Here is an 18,748-nt window from a genome sequence, read left to right as displayed (position 1 = left end):
TAGAGAGAAGAAGCATCATTTTATTCATGTAGTAGAAGGAAAAACGAACACATTTCTTTATATTCATTTTTTGAAATAGTCTCCAAATCCCATTCCCTCACTCCCACCTTTGCCCCACATCTAGTTCCTGCAGTGTGCAGCCAGACTGGTATGTCCTAAAAGAGAAAGGCCCTGTAGCCTATTCACTCACCCCAGCCAATCTCTCTGACCTGGGACGAAATCAGAACCAACACCCCGAGCCGGGAAAGGTCTTGTATTTCATTCCCCACCCCTGGAGCCAGCCAATCTCCCTGCCTTGGCGCTAGATCAGAGCTGACGCCCCCTAGAGAGGAAAGACCCATATTCCATTCCCTGCCCACCCGAACCAGTCTCTCCCACAACACGGAGCTGGATGGGAGCTAGCACCTCTGGAGAGAGAAGCCTCTCTGCCATTTATAGGTTCTTTTTATAGGTTAAAATCATTCAATATTGTTAAAAGAAACAACTCTTGTTGTGCAACATTTTTTAATTGTGTAAGCAACATGCGCTGAAACACAAAACATTGCTAAAAATAGGCAAGGCAAATACATGAATGCAAAAAAATCAGATGACATTAAAAAAAATCATCTTTCAAAGTCAACTCTTTCAAAAAGTCTTGTACAATCAGTATAATTTAGCTGGCAAACATCCTATTCTAGCCTAAGAAACATGGTAAGTTTGCACTAAAGATAGGGGTTTATTTTCAAGGGGCAGGGAAAGTTTTGAGGGAATACAAAATAAAGTTTAAAATAGAAACTCTCCTCCAGTCTTAACTCTGAAGTCACTATTGTAACTTTACAATTCTTTGCGCAGTTACCAAAATTAGCTTGTTAAAAATCGATTCATAGCAACAATAAATGCAGACTAATTGTCAGTATCAAAAGCAGTGTATATAATTAATATAAACAAAGATGACAGAAATTTTGCTTTATTTCTCAGGTCCTTCCTCGCTCCTTCTTGCAACCTAGAATAACAACAATGACATTGCTATTAATTATTGTGTTCATTTATTTTATTACAGCACAATTATCTGGTCTTTTCCACGTGGCCAACCCAATTACATAGTCATCATACAGGTGCTGAAGTTATAGTGACATCTGTGGGAGTTTCACATGTGAAGCAATTACAGAACAAGAGATTCATAGAGTCCAAGGCCAGGAGGGAGCATTGTGATAATGCTATGAATCTATGAATCTGACCTCCTGTATAACACAAGCCAGAGAAATCCCCCAAAATAACTCCTAGAGTAGATCTTTTAGAAAAGCTTCCAATCTTGGTTTAAAATTTTTCAGTGATGGAGGATCCACCAGGACCCTGGGAAAATTGGGGATATTGATCCTTCTTCCGTCTGTTTTCTTTATTTCAGTTGTCAGGTATAGGCAGGGACTGTCTCTCATCATGTGTCTGAGCAGTGCCCAGAATAATGGATCCCGCATCTCAGCTGGCCCTATACTAGGCACTAGTGCAATACTAATCAATATAAACTTCCAGACTAGAGACAGGAGATCTCTGATTACACAACCATTCTGAGAAATGGCCTATTATTTCATAGAGACAAGGTGGGTGAGGTAATATCTTCTATTGGATCAACCTCTGTTGGAGAAAGAGACCTGAAGAAGAGCTCTGTGTAGCTCGAAAGCTTGTCTCTTTCACCAACGGGAGTTGGTCCAACAAAAGATTTTACCTCACCCTCCTGGACTCTCTAATATCCTGAAACCAACACGGCTACTACAATAGTGCAAACCACTATTTCCTGACTAATGGTAGCAACTGTGTGCATGCTATCACCCTACGGTACTTATACAGCCTCCAATAGTAATGGCTGAGAACTTTTGTGTATTAATCCTCCCAAGCCCTCTGTGAGGTAGGGGAATGCTGTTATTCCCATTCTACAGATGGACACCCAAGACAGAGAGAGACTAAAGGCAGAACATTCTAAAGAACCTGTGCGACTTGCTCAAGCTGACACAGAACATGGTAAAGCCGGGAACGGAGCCCAAGCCCCTAACCACGAAACAATTCTTCTCCTTCTATGTCTTCTCTTCCTGCTAGTGTACGCAGGGCTTAGGCTCCAGCTACATTTTTACTAGTATGTTAAAAAAACCTGCCCTAGGCGCTATTAGCAGACATAGTGATAAAAATGCCCGAGCCCGGTCTGTACTACAAAGTATCCCGTACCTCAAAGACTAATCTTGCAGTCATGAGCACATTAAAGACGATGCTCTTTGCAAGCACAATTTCCAAACCCAGCAGGGCAGCGGATAGTGTCTGCATGTTTTTCTCCTCATTCGTATCTATAAAATATGAAACAATGGTGTAGTTTGCCCATGAAAATTCATATTTGCACAGAGCCAAATAAAACAATATGAGATATATGTATCATTTGTTTAATAATTTAGACCGATAACATCAGTGGTTTTTAAGCATTTTTTTTTCTATTTCTATTTATTTAAATTTTTCACAGTTGTATGAAATGACTGGGGCTCAGACAATAATTATTCAATGACAGTATATTTTGAGATTCAATAAATTAAAGCTTTATAACCATTAAAACATAGATTGTCAATATCAGATGTCAATATACCAAGTAAATACCCGGAAGTCAAACTCTAATACATTCTCAAGCAGAATTTTTCTTGTTTTGCTTCCCTTACTTTGTACATTTCAATTGCTATCAGTAGAAACAGTTTTGTTGTTGGTTTCTGTGTGTGAGGTGAACTGATGTTTATCGACTTTACCGATAAAAATTCGAACCCTTCCAAGCCTGTCTCTGTGCTGGAGCAGGAGTAAGGAAGTGGAGCTGGCAAGGTGCAGCTCTCTTCTGCAATGCAAAATGATTAGAGAAGGAGAAGAATCACTTGATGAATTGTCATTGATGTCAGTGGGAAATGGGCCCATGTGGAATGAGTTAACAACGTGTAATAGGAATAGACCACAGGGGAGATGTTTTTTCCTCAGTCCTGTGCCTTTGACGCCAATGGGAGCAGGACTGGACTCTCAGAGCTAGAATGTATGACCCCTGTTCACACTGCTGAGCACTTACTCCCATTCACACCAGTGAGACTCCTTGCGTGAATAGCTGCTCGCCAACATGAGTAAAGGTTGGACAACCTGGTCCTCTGTTTCTTACATTTAAATTACCAAACGCAGTAAGGGCCAGATTCTCAGCTGACGCTGAAGTCGTAGTGGGAAACCATCTTCCCTTAATGGAGCGAAATGCAAAATATCTCTGGCTTCAAAGCTGTAAGATAACCCGCGTTTCAATAGCAATAACAAACAAAAATAAACTAGCCGCCCCCCCCCCCCGCCCCACTCTCCTTCCCTTTAGAACAGGGGCGGGCAAACTTTTTGGCCCGAGGGCCACATTGGGGTTGCAAAATTGTATGGAGGACGGGGTAGGGAAGGCTGTGCCTCGGCAAACAGCCTGGCCTCTGACTCCTCACACTTCCCGTCCCCTGACTGGCCCCCTCAGAACCCCTCACCCATCCAACCCCCGCTCCTTGTCCCCTAACCGCCCCCTCCTGGGACCCCCGCCCCCAACCGCCACGGGACCCCACCCCCTAGCCAACCCCCCTGCTCCCAGTCTCCTGACTGCTCTGACCCCTATCCACACCCCCGCCCCCTGACAGGCCCCCAGACTTCCACGTTTATCCAACCCCCCGTCCCCCGTCCCCTGACCGTCCCCCAGAACCTCCGCTCATCCAACTGCCCCCTGCTCCCTGTCCCCTGACTGCCCCCCGGGGCCCTCCGCCCCTTAACCAACCTCCCGGCCCCCTTCCCTCCCCCTTACCATGCCACTCGGATCAGCATGTCTGGCAGCCGCGCCTCCCAGCCGGAGCCAGACGCGCCGCGGCGCTGCTCTGCGGGAACTCGCAGCCCCACGGCCCAGAGCGCTGCCCCCGCGGCGGCGGGACTGCGGGGGAGGGGCCGGGGGCTAGTCTCCCCTGCCGGGAGCTCAAGGCTGGGCAGGACGAGCCGCGGGCCGTAGTTTGCCCACCTCTGCTTTAGAAACCGCGACTCCGCTATGGAAACCAGAACTTCTGCTCCCCCGTATCCCTGTGCAGCTCACACAAGAGCCCGACAGAGGGCGCTGCCGCACCGACAGGAACGCTCCAGAAATGAGAGACTTTCTGGAGTTTCTAGACATCTATTTCTCTCTCCACCTCCGCCCCACGCCGCCCCACCAACAGTGGCGGCTCTAGGCACCAACAAAGCAAGCACGTGCTTGGGGCAGCCCATTTGCAGGGGCGGCAGGGATCCAGCCTGGGAGCTGAGAACCAACAGGGGGCCCTGGGAGCTGTAGTTCCTTGGTTAGCTCCCTGCCTATAGAGCCAGCCCTGGAGCAGGGAAAGAACTAGATTTCCCAGCATTCCTTTGGCCACTACCAACAGGAAAGAGGGGGAGGGAGGGTGGTAGCTGAGACCTCATGCTGCAGCCTGCTGTGAATGGAGAGCTGCGCTGTGAGTAGGGATTCCATATTTTAACATTCAAAAAATAGGACACTCCACAGGGAGGGAGGGTAGCCCCACCCTGCCCCCATCCACTCCCTCCGACTGCCCCCCACAGAAACCCCAACCCATCCAACCCCCCCTGCTCCCTGTCCCCTGATCACCCCTGCCCCCAACTGCCCCTTGGGACCCCACCCCCTATCTAAGCCTCCCTTCTCCTTGTCCCCAACTGCCCCCTCCTGAGACCCCCCCAACTTCCCCCCTAGGACCCCACCCCCTACCTGTCCCCTGACAAACCCCCGGGACTCCCATGCCTATCCAACCACTGCCTGTCCCCTGACTGCCCCCCCAACCCCCTAACCCATCTAACCCCCCCTCTCCCTGCCCATGACTGCCCCCCCAAACCTCCACCCCATCCAACCCCCCAGCCCTCTTACCGTGTCACACAGACCAGCGTGTCTGTCTCCACGCAGCACCAGACACACTGCTGCATACATGCTGCCGTGCTCCCCCGCGGTGCCACAGCCCCCCCCCCCCCCGCCCCAGCAACTGCCTTCCAGATTTGAACACCTCAAAATTCAGGAGTGCTCAAGCTCAGTTTGGGCAGCTGTTACTTCATTTCTCCCAAATCAAATATACTGATCCACTGTAACTTGCTGTAGAAAAAGTAGGATAACATTAAGCAAGAAATGCTTCCCAGTGGTTATTAGGACTGGAATTGCTATTTTCAACAGCCATTGCCTTGTTTGTTTGTTTGTTTGTTTGTTTGTTTAAAAGGAAGACAGTGATATTGCATTGGCAAATTCCCCATAGAAAGAAAGAGTGGAACAAAAGAATAATAAAGGCACCTCAACTTTTCCTCATTTATGGAGGACAGTCTTATAACATGCATCCAGATATCCTCCAATCACACAAGCTGAAAATTGTTCCACTTTACTGCAGTTCTGTAACCATATGGGAACCAATCCTGTCTGTGTTCTGTGCACATCTAAAATTCCTGCTGAATGACCCGCCCTGGGAGCGAGTTACCAGTGACCCAGGGCTGTGGCGGAAAGACGGTGCAGGTGTGGGGTGGGAGAGAGCCCAGGGCTCGGGTGGCAGGAGGTGTGTGTGTGGGGGCAATGGTGAGGGGGAATGAGGGAGCCCAGAGCTGAGGTTGCAGGGTGTGTGTGCGGGGGGGAGAGCCCAGGGCTGGGGCAGCGGGGGGGGGGGGGTGTGGCGAGGAGCCCAGGGCTGGGACGGGGGGCAGCCAAAAATTTTTTTGCTTGGGGCAGCAAAAAACCTAAAGCCGGCCCTGTCTGTAGTCCTGGGGGCCATTCACATGGCGCTGTAAAGCGGTGTAGCCCCAGGAAGGATGCAAATTTGAAAGAGACCCCCGCTCTTCCCCACAACCCATCTGTGTCTAGAAGCCAGGCTCCGCCCACTCACAACACCCACTTGCTCAGAGCAGTTCTACAAAGTGACTCCCTGGGACTCATTTCCTGGCTGTGTTAGGCCACCCGGAGCTGCTGCTGCGGGTACCAAAGAGGCTCCTAGTTCAGGAGGCGGAGCTGGTAAATTTGCCCCAGAGGGAGAAGTAACTCTACCGTGAGGGGGCTGAACCTTTTGTACTGAACGGGGAACACCCGGCTAGACAGCTTCTTCGCTGAGGGACAATGGGGAGACCCTGGCAGCTGTTCCCACGCCTGCTGCTACTGCTGGTGAACATTCACTGTAAGTCTGGGGGCAGGAAACGCGACAGAAGACGCTGAACGTGATGGTGGATTTAAGAGACAAGGACTAATTCCCTGACTCTCCCTTTGCTTTGCAAGCCAGGCACCGTTCTCTGTACTGGATGGGGATAAGGACTCCTGGGTTCAATTCCCAGCTCTGGCCTGCTGGAGTTCCTTCCCTTTTGTGTGCCTCAGTTTCCCCTCCCACCCTTTGCTTGACTATTTAAACTGTAAACTCTTTGGGGGCAGGGGATGTCTCTTATTATTGTGCCTTTGGGAATCTCGCAGCCAGCAATAATCTAGGGCTAACCCCCTAACCCCAACCCCTAACCCCAGATTATAGCTATCTAGGAATATAGCAATATAGGAAAATAGCAGTCGTGGGCCAGATGCAAAGCCCCTGAAAATGAAGAGAAACTCCCCTGGGCTTCGCATCCGGCCAGTGTGTGAACGGGGCAGCGGTGCCCTGATATCTGTGGGGTGTGTCTTTTGCCTTCTGCCCACAGGGGGGAGCTGCCAGACCGAGGTGCACCAGAACCTGTCTGCGGTCACTTGGGAAGGGCAGAACGGCAGCATCTCTTGCCACTACACGACGAGCACGTTCAGGAATTTGCAGTGGTTCAGGCAGCTTCCCGGAGGCCAGCCTGTCTCCCTGCTGATTCTGGTGTCTGATGGGAAACAAACCAAGGAGCCCAACCTCACCGTGGAGCTGGACAAGGGGAAGCAGCTGAGCTCGCTGCACATCAGAGAATCACAGCTGGGAGACGCAGCCACCTACTTCTGCGCCGTGGCGACACGGGGACACAGGAGCACTGGCAGCCTGTGCAAAAACTCCCCAGATGGAGGGTAACTGTCAGGCTGGCTGGCGGGACAACACCACCTACTTCTTCCACAGTGCATCTCTGAGCGTGCTTCGCCTTCCTTGACACGGTCAGCCCCCAGCACCCTGGTGAGGCAGGGCAGTGCGAGGATCCCCATCGCACAGGTCCGGAGCTGAGACAGAGAGAGGCTGAGGAGGGAATGCACTTGGGGAATACCTCCTCGGGAAAGATGCCTAAGACAGTGGCTCTCAACCTTTCCAGACTAGTGTTCCCCTTTCAGGAGTTGGATTTGTCTGGCGTACCCCCAAGTTTCACCTCACTTAAAAACTACTTGCTTACAAAAATAAGACGTAAAACTACAGATGTGTCAGCCACACTGTTACTGATGTGCCCCTGGTTGAGAACCACTGATCTAAGGAGCCTGAAGGTTTGGAGGGAGAAAGGAAATGAAAAGATAAAATAGAAAAACAAATGAACAGGGAGAAAAGAAAGAAAAAGAAGAAGAAAAAAGAGATGGGTGGATTTATAGATACATAGGGAGAAAGACAGACAGCCAGGCATTAGAAACAGAAATGGAGATACATAAGATACTCCAGTGGCACAAAATAGCCCCCTTTCTTGGGGGAGCATTAGACACTGAGGATTTAAAAACTACTTGTTTACAAAATCAGACCTAAAAATACAGAAGTGTCCCAGTCATGCTAGTACTGAACAAATATTGACTTTCTCATTTTTACCATATAATTGTAAAATAAATCAACTGGAATATAAATATTGTACCTACATTTCAATGTATAGTATATAGAGCAGTATAAAGAAGTCATTGTCTGATGAAATTTTAGTTTGTACCAACTTCGCTGGCGCTTTTTAGGTAGCATGTAGGCAAGTAGCTAGGCAGGTAGCTAGATGAATTGATGTACCCCTAGGAAGACATGTGTGTACCCCCCAGGGTAGGCACACCCCTGGTTGAGAACCCATGATCTAAGGAGCCTGAAGGTTTGGAGGGAGGAAGAAAACTAAAAGATAAAATATAAAAACAAATGCAAAGAAAGAAAGAAAGAAAGAAAGAAAGAAAGAAAGAAAGAAAGAAAGAAAGAAAAGTGATGGGTGGATTTATAGATACATAGGGAGAGAGAGAGACAGGCATAAGAAACAGAAATGGAGATACAGTAGAAAGAACTATCACCTGTGGCACAAAATAGCCCCCTTTCTTGGGGGAGCATTAGACACTGAGGATTAAGCCGAGACTGATCTCCGATTGCCACAGACTGCGCCTCTACAACACAAGGCTGAGACAGCGGCAGAGTGTTTGTGCATAGCTGGCACTGCCCATTCTCATGATGCCCAGCTCTGGGGATCACCTCTTTGTCCAGGGGGAGGCAAGTCAGAGTGTTAAACCCAGCGAAAAGGGAACTATTTAACACCGACACAAAATATACCAACAGTGACAACCACAGGGGGATTCACTTCAGTGTGTACGTCTCTGGCCAGGAAGGGGCAGCATTTCTAACGAAGAGGAAGGAGATTGAGGTTAATACAGTTGCACCTGTCTATTGTCTCTGTGCCCGGCAGAGGGCAGCTTTTCTCCTAAGACATCAGAGGCAAAGGGTTACTCCAGGGCATGGTTCTGTTTTAGGGAGACTGGGGGCTTGTCCCTGATTGGCTGGGCTCGTTAATGTGTCTGATCCCTCCAACAAGGAGGGCTGCAGACAGATTTTGCATTGCTGTCCTGGAGGCCGGGGAAAGCACCATCCCTTGGCCTCAGTGCGCTGAGGGGTAACCCGGAGCAGCAATGGAGAGGCAGCTGACAGCCTTGTCAGTGATACTGTCCATTCAGTTCTACTGTAAGTCTAGGGGGAGTTTGTCTGTTTAGACTGTGAGCTCATCAGGGCGGGGGCTTTTCCCCACTGTGTCTATGCAGTGCCCGGCGTAACAGGGATCTCAGTTCCTGGGGGTCTCTGCAGCGTCCGGCACAACGCCCCTCCCCCAGCTCAGTTCAGTTCTGTTGTATGGTTGTGGAGGTTTTGTCTGTTGAGCTCTGGGGGACAGGAATTGTCTTGTACTCTGTGTCTCTACAGCGCCTGGCACGAGGGGCTCTGATCTCGGCTGGGTCTCCAGGTGCTATAATAATAATTCATAGAGTTTAATGCCGGTAAGGATCTAATCTGACCTCCTGCACAATGAACAGGTCACAGAGTTACACTGAGTTACTCCAGTATTGAGATAATAATAATGTGGGGATGAGGAAGGTCTGGTGCTTTAGCCACTAGACGTGAGCTCATTTCCTGGCTCCACCAGAGACCTGACCTTGGGCAAGTGACTTAGGCTTGGATTTTGGAAGGAGACCAACAGAGTCAGGTGCCCGAATCCCATTGAAACTGCAATATGCGTTGAGTTCCTGGCTCCTGTGGAAACCCCCTCCCTGACTGCTCGGTGCCTCAGTTCCCCAGAGCAGATCTAGTCCCTGACGACCTAAGAGGCCTCTCCATTCTCCAGGAGATACTGTGCTGAATATCACAAGAATGGAGCCGGCACTCAGCTGCTGCTTATCAGGGTAGGTGCATTGACTTTGATGGAGCCAGACAGGTTTACACCAAGACCCAGAATATTAAGAGATTCTAATTTATTTTGGCTGAAGAAGAAACAGTGATAAGGAGCAACCACTGGGGAAGACGAGGGGCTGATGAGAACCGAACAAGCTCATCTGTTGCTTCTCCATTTGCCTTTGTCTACAGGGGTGAGCTGCCAAATTAAAGTGGATCAGAGTCCTCCATCTCTGACCAGATCCGAAGGGGAGATCTCCATTCTGACCTGCAGCTACTCAGGAACAGTGTCCTACGTACATTGGTACAGACAGTTTCCTGGGGAAAGTCCTGCCTTGCTGCTGAGCCTGTATCAGGATGGGAATGTTACCCAGGGGCCAAATTTCATAGCTGAGCTCTTGAAAAGGGAGAGACGGAGCCATCTACACATCGACAGTTCACAGCTCACCGACTCAGCCGGCTATTTCTGCGCTGTGGAGACACAGTGAAACAAAGTGGCCACCCTCCTGTACAAAAACTGTAACTGCTGGGGGGCAGTGTTGTGCCTTGAAAGGAGTGTATTGGAGATGAAGGTAATTGCATAGGTCTCTGCAGTGAGTCTGTATTTTGTCTGGGAGGGAAGGGCCTTGCTGCTGATAGGGCGCGAACGGAGGTGTCTTGCCTCTCAAGCAGGAGAAATGCAAGTAGATTAAGAAAGCTCCAGGAGAGGACGGAGAAGCCTGCAGGTGATAAATACATGAGGAGCCAGGAACCCTTCTGTCACGGACTCACAGATCGTGCCCACTCTTGGCCCCGTGCGGTCCGTGGGGGGTGCCCCTTTCAGTGAGACAGCCCTTCTCGGGGGTCCACTCTCTCTCGGGGTCAGGCCCCTCCACCTCCTGGAGCCGCACCTCTCGGAGGCCTAGCACACCTGTTTCTCGCCGTGGGCCCCCTCAGGGAGTCCACTCGCTCTGGACCCCCCCGGGCCTCCACCCCCAAAGGGGTTGATGCCCCCTGTTCTCTAGACCGGAGTGACTCTCAGCCAGCATAAAACAGGAGGTTTATTGAGAGTTGAACACAGCACAGGAAACTCTCAGGGCCTCAGGCCTGGCCTCCCTCAGCCCAGCACACCCCAGTCTCTCTGCATCCAGGTGGGCTCTGCCTGCTCCCCCTCTCCAGCCCAGAGCCCCCCTGCTCCCAGCTGGGCATCTGAGATCCCCGGCCCCAGGCCCCGCCTCTGTCCATTGTCTTCTCTCCAGGTAAACAGGGTCGTAAACTGGGGCCTCCTCTCCTCGCTTCTGTCCTCTGGCTGGAACCGGCTGGTTAGGTCACTGGGTCCTCACTCTGCAGCCTATTGTCTGCCCACTGGCCAGAACCGGCTGTGTCTCCTCAGCTGGGCCTCCGGGTCACCTGGTCACCAGGTCACCGGTCGCTGGGGTATCCATCCTCCCGGCCATCGGCTGGGTCCTCAAGTCCTCTCTCCGGTCCTCTGCAAAACACACTCCCTCTCCCCTCACCTTGTTAAACCAGTAATACCCAGGGAAACTGAGTCCCACTCCCTCCACATGCAAACCATTGAAACGCCACAGAAAACAAGAAAACCCCCCACTTCGTCACACCTTCTAGGTCACGCGTCACAGAAATGAGGGGCAGCGCAAGGAAGAGTGTCCTGGGGCCCTACTAGTGATCCTGGTCATTTGTCTTTACTGTAAGTCCCGCGGCTGTTTAAACCCCTTGATAATAACGGGAGCCAAGATTCTCAGGCGTGACGAGTGAGTCTGGGTGCCTCGGTTTCATAGATTTTAAGGCAGAAGGGAACATTGTGATCATTTAGTCTGACGCCCTGCGCCCCAGGCAACTTCCCCAGTGATTCCTGGATTGGGCCCATGCTCTGTGTCGAGATGGAGAAAGACATCCAGTCTTGATTTAAAGACTCCAAGCTGGAGAATCCACCCACTTCCTTACGTAAGTTGCTCCAATGGCTAATCACCATTACAGAGGCGGCACCTTATTTCTAGCTGAATTTCTCTAGCTTCAGCCCCCTCCATCGGCTCTTGTCATGCCTTTGTCTGCTATATTAAAGAGCCAGTTACTCAGAAATCTCCTTCCCACCTAGATGCAGAGAGACTGGGATAAAGTTACCTTTTAAGAATTATTACAAGAATGGCTTAAATCATTCTTGCAGTCACACGCTAGAGCATTGCCCAATAACTGATGTTCCCAAGCTGAAATCAGAAGTCACTAGTATTTGTATTACCCCAGTGCCCAGGAGCCCGAGTCATGAACCAGGACCCCACTGAGCAAGGCGCTGCCCAAACACGGGACAGGAGATCCCCTTTCCCAGAGACCTTACAGGCTAATTAGCCTAGACTACAGATCACACTGAAATCCCATGCGCACGTCATTCTTGGCATCACAGTCTTAAAGTCACCTCAAATCATTCCTGTCGCTCTTTTCTGGCTGGCTGGGGACACAGCCTCTGATAATCAGACTCTTTGTGGTATCTCACATTGGGCACCCAAGAATCACGAGTCACTTTTGTAAATCTTAACCCAGGGGAGGCGATGAATGCCAGAATAATGTGAAAATGATGCGTTCTTCTGTTCTCCTGGGATTCAGGGATGATGGAGGGACCTGATTCATTGATCATTCTGTTTATAAATATAAATTCCCTTTCCCACTAGGTGTAAATTGCCAGGTTAATGTGGCGCAGAGCCCGCTGTCCCTGAGCGGCTCTGAAGGACAGGACTCCAGCCTGACCTGCAGTTACTCCGGCATGGTGAGAAATGTGCAGTGATACCGCCAGGCCCCAGGGGAAAGCCCTGCCCTCCTTGGGGTTTTGTACAAGGACAAGCGTCCCACGTGGGGATTGAATCTCAGAGCTGAGCTCCATACCACAGAGAAGCACAGCTACCTGAACATCACCGAGGTGCAGCTGCAAGACGCAGCCAGGGCTGGTGCAAGGAAGTTTCATGCCCTAGGTGAAACTTCCACCTTGTGCCCCCACCCAGCCCTGCGGCAGCTCCCCGCCCCCCCTCCGCCCTGAGGCGCCCCCCCCCCCCCGCATCAGCTCCCCCGCCCTGCCCTGAGGCGCCCCCTTGGGCAGCTCCCCGGGGAGCCGTGCGGCAGCTCCCCACCCCAGCTCACCTCTGCTCCGCCTCCTCCCCGAGCACGCTGCCCCCGCTCTAATTCTCCTCCCCTCCCAGGCTTGCGGCGCCAAACAGCTGATTGGCGCGGCAAGCCTGGGAGGCGGGAGAAGTGGAGCGGCGACTGCGCGCTCAGGGAGGGGGCGTAGCAGAGAATGCTGTAAAAAAAAATTGGGGGCACCACTTTTTGGCGCCCCCAAATCTTGCCGCCCTAGGCAACCGCCTAGTTTGCCTTAATGGTAGCACCGGCCCTAGACGCAGCCACCTACTTCTGTGCAGTGGAGGCACAGTGGCACAAAGGGCACCCCAGCCTGTGCAAAAACTGTAGGCTGGTATTGTCAAAGGTGCCTAAGAGTTGTGCACCTAACTCCTTGGGGTCCTTTGAAAATCCCAGCAGACGGATCAAAGAGTACAATTTCCAAAAGTGCCTAAGTGGGTTAGAAAGGGCTTTTCAGAAAGGGCTTAGGGGCATGTTTGTAAAAGTATTTAGTTGCCTAAAGATGGAGATAGGTGCCTAGTGGGATTTTCAAAAGTGGTTAGGTGACTAAGTCCTGTTAATAAAGTTCCTACATGCTTTTGAAAATCCCGCAAATGCTGATCTGCTTCTTTAGGGGCTTAAATACCTTTAAAACCTGTCCCTTAGCAACCTGAGCCTCTGATAGTCAATGGGATTTAGGATCCTAAATGACGTAGGTACTTTTGAAAATGTTACCCTAAGTGCAGAAGCAGTGGATAGATTGCACCCTGGGCTTTCCTCTGATCTCAGGAAGATCAGGAAGTAAAGTTTTGCAGATCTTGGTCTGAAGCCTTGAAATTCCGGGGTGGGGTGGTGGTGGTGGTGGGGAATTGATCTTCGGAACCTCGCTGCCCAGTTTTTCTGCGGAGCCACAGTGCATAGCTGTTCTCCCTGCTGGTAGTGACGTATGCTGTGAGCGCGGGTGGCACTAGGGAAACCAGATGCTGAGTGTAATAGCATTTATTTTAACCACTGGAATAAATTGCCTATGGAGGTTGTGGAATCTCCATCATTGAAGATTTTTAAGAGCAGGTTAGACAAACACCTGTCAGGGATGGTCTAGATGGTGCTTGGTCCTGCTATGAGTGCAGGGGACTGGACTAGATGACCTCTCACTGTTCCTCCAGTCCTATGATTCTATTCTATCTCTGGGGTTGTCCCCTATTATTCATGATAAGGAAAAATCATCAGCTCTAAGTAACGGTGCAAGTTTCCATTGGAGCTATGTCTGATTTCCACCAGCTGGGGACCTGGCCCATTGACCTATCAATGGAGCTATGGCCGATTGACACCAGCTCGGAGGTGGTTCGTAATCAGTAACATGAGATGATCCTTGGTTTCTGTAACATCTTGGATTTATTTTCTCTTTTGTACCCAGGGAGGAGCTGCCAGGTGGAGGTGCATCAGGACACGTCGGTGGTCACTTTGGAAGGGCAGAGCAGCAGGATCTCCTGCCGATACCAGGCTCTGGTCCTGTCCAGTTTGCATTGGTTCAGACAGCCCCCAGGGCAGAGCCCTGCCTTCCTCCTGATGCTGTATCAGGATGAGAACACCGCACAGGGCGGGAATTTCACAGCACAGCTCTTTCCAGACAAGAAGCTGAGCTACCTGCATATCAGCAACTCCACGCTCCAGCTCCTGCTCCTTCTGTGCAGTGGAGACACAGTGACACAGGGCGGTTCCCAGGCGATGCAAAAGCTCTGCAGCTGGGCTCTAGCCACATTTATTAACAAGGGGGCTTGCAAACTTAGCAGCTGCTTCTCTACAGCCTCACCTGGATGTTGCCCTTCGTACTAGATGCCTGTGCTATGCTATGCAGGGGATCAGACCAGATGATCATAATGGTCCTCAAAAGTATATTTATTAGGGAATGCGGGAAAAAGCTCCCCATTTCACTAAACTCTCCTGTGATAAGGAGAAAGACATTCACAGTCGTAGCCACCCCTACTTTCCCCTGAAATAAAAGCAAACGAACACAACCTCCTCCAAGCAGAGCTGTGTGTGACCCGAAACAGGAGAAGATGTAGAAACTTCCTGAAGTCCCATGAAGAATTTGTGATGTGGAATAGCAAGGAACTGAACCTGAGCTTCCAGTGCAAAGCTGTGGCACAAGAGGGCTCATGTGGTCCTTGGATGTATGAACAGGGGAGTAGTGAGTAGAAGTAGAGGCGATTTTACCTCTGTATACGGCATTGCTGACACCAATGCTGGAATACAGTGGCCACTTCTGATATCCACATTTTAAAAGGATGTTGAAAAATTTGAGAAGGTGCCACAAGAGCCACAAAAATTATTCAAAAGCTGGAGAAAATGCCAAACAGTGTGAGACTTAAAGACTCAATCAGTTTAATCAAAAAGATCAAGCGATGATTTGTTTATGGAGTATAAGAACCTTCCTGGGTAGAACAATCCTGGTTATAAATGGGCTGTTTAATCTAGTGGAGAAAGGCACAACAGGAACCAATATGTCTGGAAGCTGAAGCCAGCCAAATGCAAATTAAGCATAAAACCCCCCAAAAACATTGAGGATGATTAACCACTGGCACAAACTACCAAGGGAAGTGGCAAATTCTCTATCTCTTGATGCCTTCAACCCAAGCTTGGCTGCCTTTCTTTGAAAGGGTTAGTAGCCTAATGCAGGGGTTCTCAAACTTGGTCTGTGGCTTGTTCAGGGTAAGCCCCTGGTGGGCCGTGAGACGCTTTGTTTACCTGACCATCCGCAGGCACGGCCGCTTGCAACTCCCAGTGGCCATGGTTCACCGTTCCCGGTGAATGGGAGCTGTGGGAAGTGGTGGCCTGGCCTGCACTGCTTCCAGCAGCTCCCATTAGCCAGGAACAGCGAACCGCGGCCAGTGAAAGCTGTGAGCGGCCAAACCTGTGGACGCTCAGGTAAAGTGTCTCGCAGCCCACCAGGGACTTACAAGCCACAGACCAGGGTTGAGAACAACTGGCCTAATGGATTGAGAGAAGATGTAGACATGGTATAATCTGGATTTTAGTCAGGTCTTTGAGACAATCCCACATGTTTTTCTTATAAGCAAACTAGGGAAACCTCATCTACATGAAACTACTATAAAGTGGGTGCAAAACTGGTTGAAAGACTATATTCAAAGAGTAGTCATCAACGGTTTTCTGTCAGACTGGGAGGGCGTATCTAGTGGGGTCCCATGGGGGTCAGTCCTGGGTCCAGTCATATTCAATATTTTATTAATGACGTGGATAACGGAGTGGAGCATGTGCTTATAAAATTTGCAGATGATGCCAAGCTGAAAGAGTTTGTAAGCGCTTTGGAGGACAGGCTTAAAATTCAAAATGACTGTGACAAATTAGAGATTGGTCTGAAATCAACAAGCTGAAAGTCAATAAAGGAAGTGCAAAATATTTCATTTAGGAAGGAAAATAATTGAATGCACAGCTACAAAATGGGGAATATCTACCTAGGTGGCTGTAGTGCTGAAAAAGATCTGGGGCTTATTGGGGATCACAAGTTGAATATCAGCCAATAATGTGATGCAGTTATGAAAAAGGCTAATACAGTTCTGGGGTGCATTAACAGAGTGTTGTATGGAAGAGCTGGAAAGTGATTCCTGCTGTACTCAGCACTGGTGATGCCTCCGCTGGAGTACTATGTCCAGTTCCGGGTGCTGCACTGTTAGAAAGCTGAGGACGAATTGGAGAGAGTCCAGAGAAGAGCAACAAAACTGATAAGATTTAGAAAACCCGACCTATGAGGAAAAACGAATAAACTGGGTCTGGTTCGTCTTAAGACAAGAAGACTTGGGGGCGGGAGGGGGGGGGGAAACGGACTTGATAACAGTCTTCAAATATGTGGGGCTGTTACAAAGAGGACGGTGATCATTGTTGTCCATGTCCACTGATGGTAGGACAAGAAGCAATGGGCTAAATCTGCAGGCAGGGAGATTGAGATTAGATAGTCGGGAAAACTCTCGAACTCTCAGGGTAGTTAAGGGCTGGACTAAGCTTCCCAGGGAAGTTGGGGAATCCCCATCAATGGAGGTTTATAGGACCAGGTGGACAGATACCAGTCAGGGATGATCTAGGTTGGTCCTGCCTCAGCACAGGGGGAGGGACTAGATGAATTCCAGCCCCACATTTCTGTGATCCTTTGAAGATACTTTAGGCAAACACAAGTTTTGGGCTCAATACATGGGCAGCTGGATGAAATGTAATGGCTTGTGATATAGCTATACAGGAGGCCAGACTAAAGGACTCTTGTAGACTTCTAAGAATAAAAATCAATTGGACAGTATTAATGGAACTTGTGCTCCTGAATCCCCTAGGTACTTTGGAGAAATCTCTCCCTACATCTTTAGATTGATAATTGAGAGGAGTCATTTCTTCATGGAGGCTGCCTAGGAGATTTGGACACTCGGGTCAATGGGAGTTGGGCACCTGACTCCCCTTTGAAAAGAACTGAATATTTCTGCACTCGCTTATACACTTGGCCACACGGGGGCAGCTTTCACAGGGTGAAGGGCACTACGGAAAGGAGTTCTAGACAGTGGCACACGGCTGAGATGGGAGAGAAGGGGCTGGTCCCTCATTGGCTGGGCACACGGGGGGTGGGGAGAAGAACGTGTCCGATCCCTCCAGCAGAGGAGACCCCAACACACGGGCCAGCCCCAGGGGAGAACCCAGCAGGGTCCCCGCGCCCGGGGCTGTCAGGGAGCGCAGGGATGGGGAGGCCGCGGGGGCTGTCCTGGGTGATCCAGCTAATGCACGTGTGGGGTAAGGGCTGGGGAGACAGACCCGCTGGTAACTGGCAGGGAGCTGGGGCTGGATTTCATTGACTGTGTGGTGGGGAAGAAGGGAGTGAAATGGGGAGATCGGTCGGTCTCTCCCCCCACAGCCTGTCTCTCTTCCCACCCTGTCCCGCGGTTCCCGGGGGCAGGTGGCTCGGGGCAGTGTCTGACTCGGTTCCCCCTTGTCTCTGTTATTCCCAGTGGCCAGCGGGCAGCTCTCTGTGGAGCAGAGCCCGCAATGGCGGGGTGTCTCCGAGGGGCAGAATGGCACCGTGACCTGCACTTACTCCAGCGCTATCACCCGTTTACACTGGTACCGGCAGGCTCCCGGGGAGCGGCCCCTTTTCCTGCTGATGCTGTTCGGCAAGGGGAGTGAGACACAAGAACCGAATTTCACTGCGGATCACGATCCGGAGCAGAAGCGGAGCTCCCTGCACATCCGCGGCTGCCAGCTGGGGGACACCGCCCGCTACCTCTGCGCCGTGGAGACACCGTGACACAGGGCGCAGCGCAGCCTGTCCAATAACTCTGGGGGTGACCCGGGAGGGGCTGCGGGGCGCTGGGGGCGCGCGGGGCGGGGTGGGACAGAGCCCCATGGGGAGACGGGGACAGGCGTTTATAGCCCTGCTGGGGGAGGGGCGCTTCCCACAGGGGGCCTCCCCTCACACCTCTCTCCAGGACCGTCTCTCTCCATTAACGAGCGCCCTGCCCTATTTAAATAGTGCTCTGCCTGCTTCACCACCACAACTGGGGGTCGGGGGGCAGCCCTTCTAATTAACCCCCATTACACCCAGCAGGGGTCACTAATGAGCCCTTATGTTGCCTGCTCATCAGTGAGCTGGTAGCCGAAGCTAGCTTGCTGCAAAGGGCCGCCCAATCCCTGCTGAAACTTTCTTATTATTGCTCAGTTGGGTCTGATGGTGCTAGGCGCTGTACAAAGAAGCGACTCGTGCAAGGTCACTTAGGAGGCCAGAGCCAAGATTGTCAGAGCATTTTATAGGAATTAGGTGCTTAACTCCCATAGGCACCTTGGAAAAAAATCCAACCCTAATCTCCCTGGGTTTCAGTTCCCCATCTGTATAATGGAGGTGGCTAATAATATTTTCTCTGTCTTTTCTATTTAGATTGTAAGTTTCTTAGAGCAGGGACTGTCTCTATATATCCGTGCATTGCCCAGCAAAATAAGGCTCTGATCTCAATTGGGTTTCTAGGTGCTACTATAATATCAAAAGTTAATAAATGGTACCAACAGCAGCTCTGAATCCAAAGGCCAGCAAGTCGAAATAAGGCAAACATTTTAAA

At 50.6% G+C, this 18,748-nt stretch overlaps 2 gene segments (V, D, J or C); both read left to right on the top strand.

Annotated features, from left to right (window-relative positions):
* The first annotated feature begins 6,121 nt into the window (after window positions 1-6,121).
* Window positions 6,122-7,028, top strand: LOC135886448 (T cell receptor alpha variable 21-like). The segment is given in 2 exon segments: window positions 6,122-6,179; window positions 6,685-7,028. Coding segments are annotated over 2 exon segments (402 nt in total).
* A 10,352-nt stretch (window positions 7,029-17,380) lies between these two features.
* LOC135886447 (T cell receptor alpha variable 27-like) lies at window positions 17,381-17,943 on the top strand. The segment is given in 2 exon segments: window positions 17,381-17,432; window positions 17,648-17,943. Coding segments are annotated over 2 exon segments (348 nt in total).
* The last annotated feature ends 805 nt before the right edge of the window (window positions 17,944-18,748 follow it).

This window comes from Emys orbicularis, chromosome 12, assembly GCF_028017835.1.
Source record: "Emys orbicularis isolate rEmyOrb1 chromosome 12, rEmyOrb1.hap1, whole genome shotgun sequence".
NCBI classification, from domain to species: Eukaryota; Metazoa; Chordata; order Testudines; family Emydidae; genus Emys; species Emys orbicularis.
The sequence above is the reverse complement of the archived record's forward strand: the minus strand, read 5'-3'. Positions and strand labels throughout refer to the sequence as shown.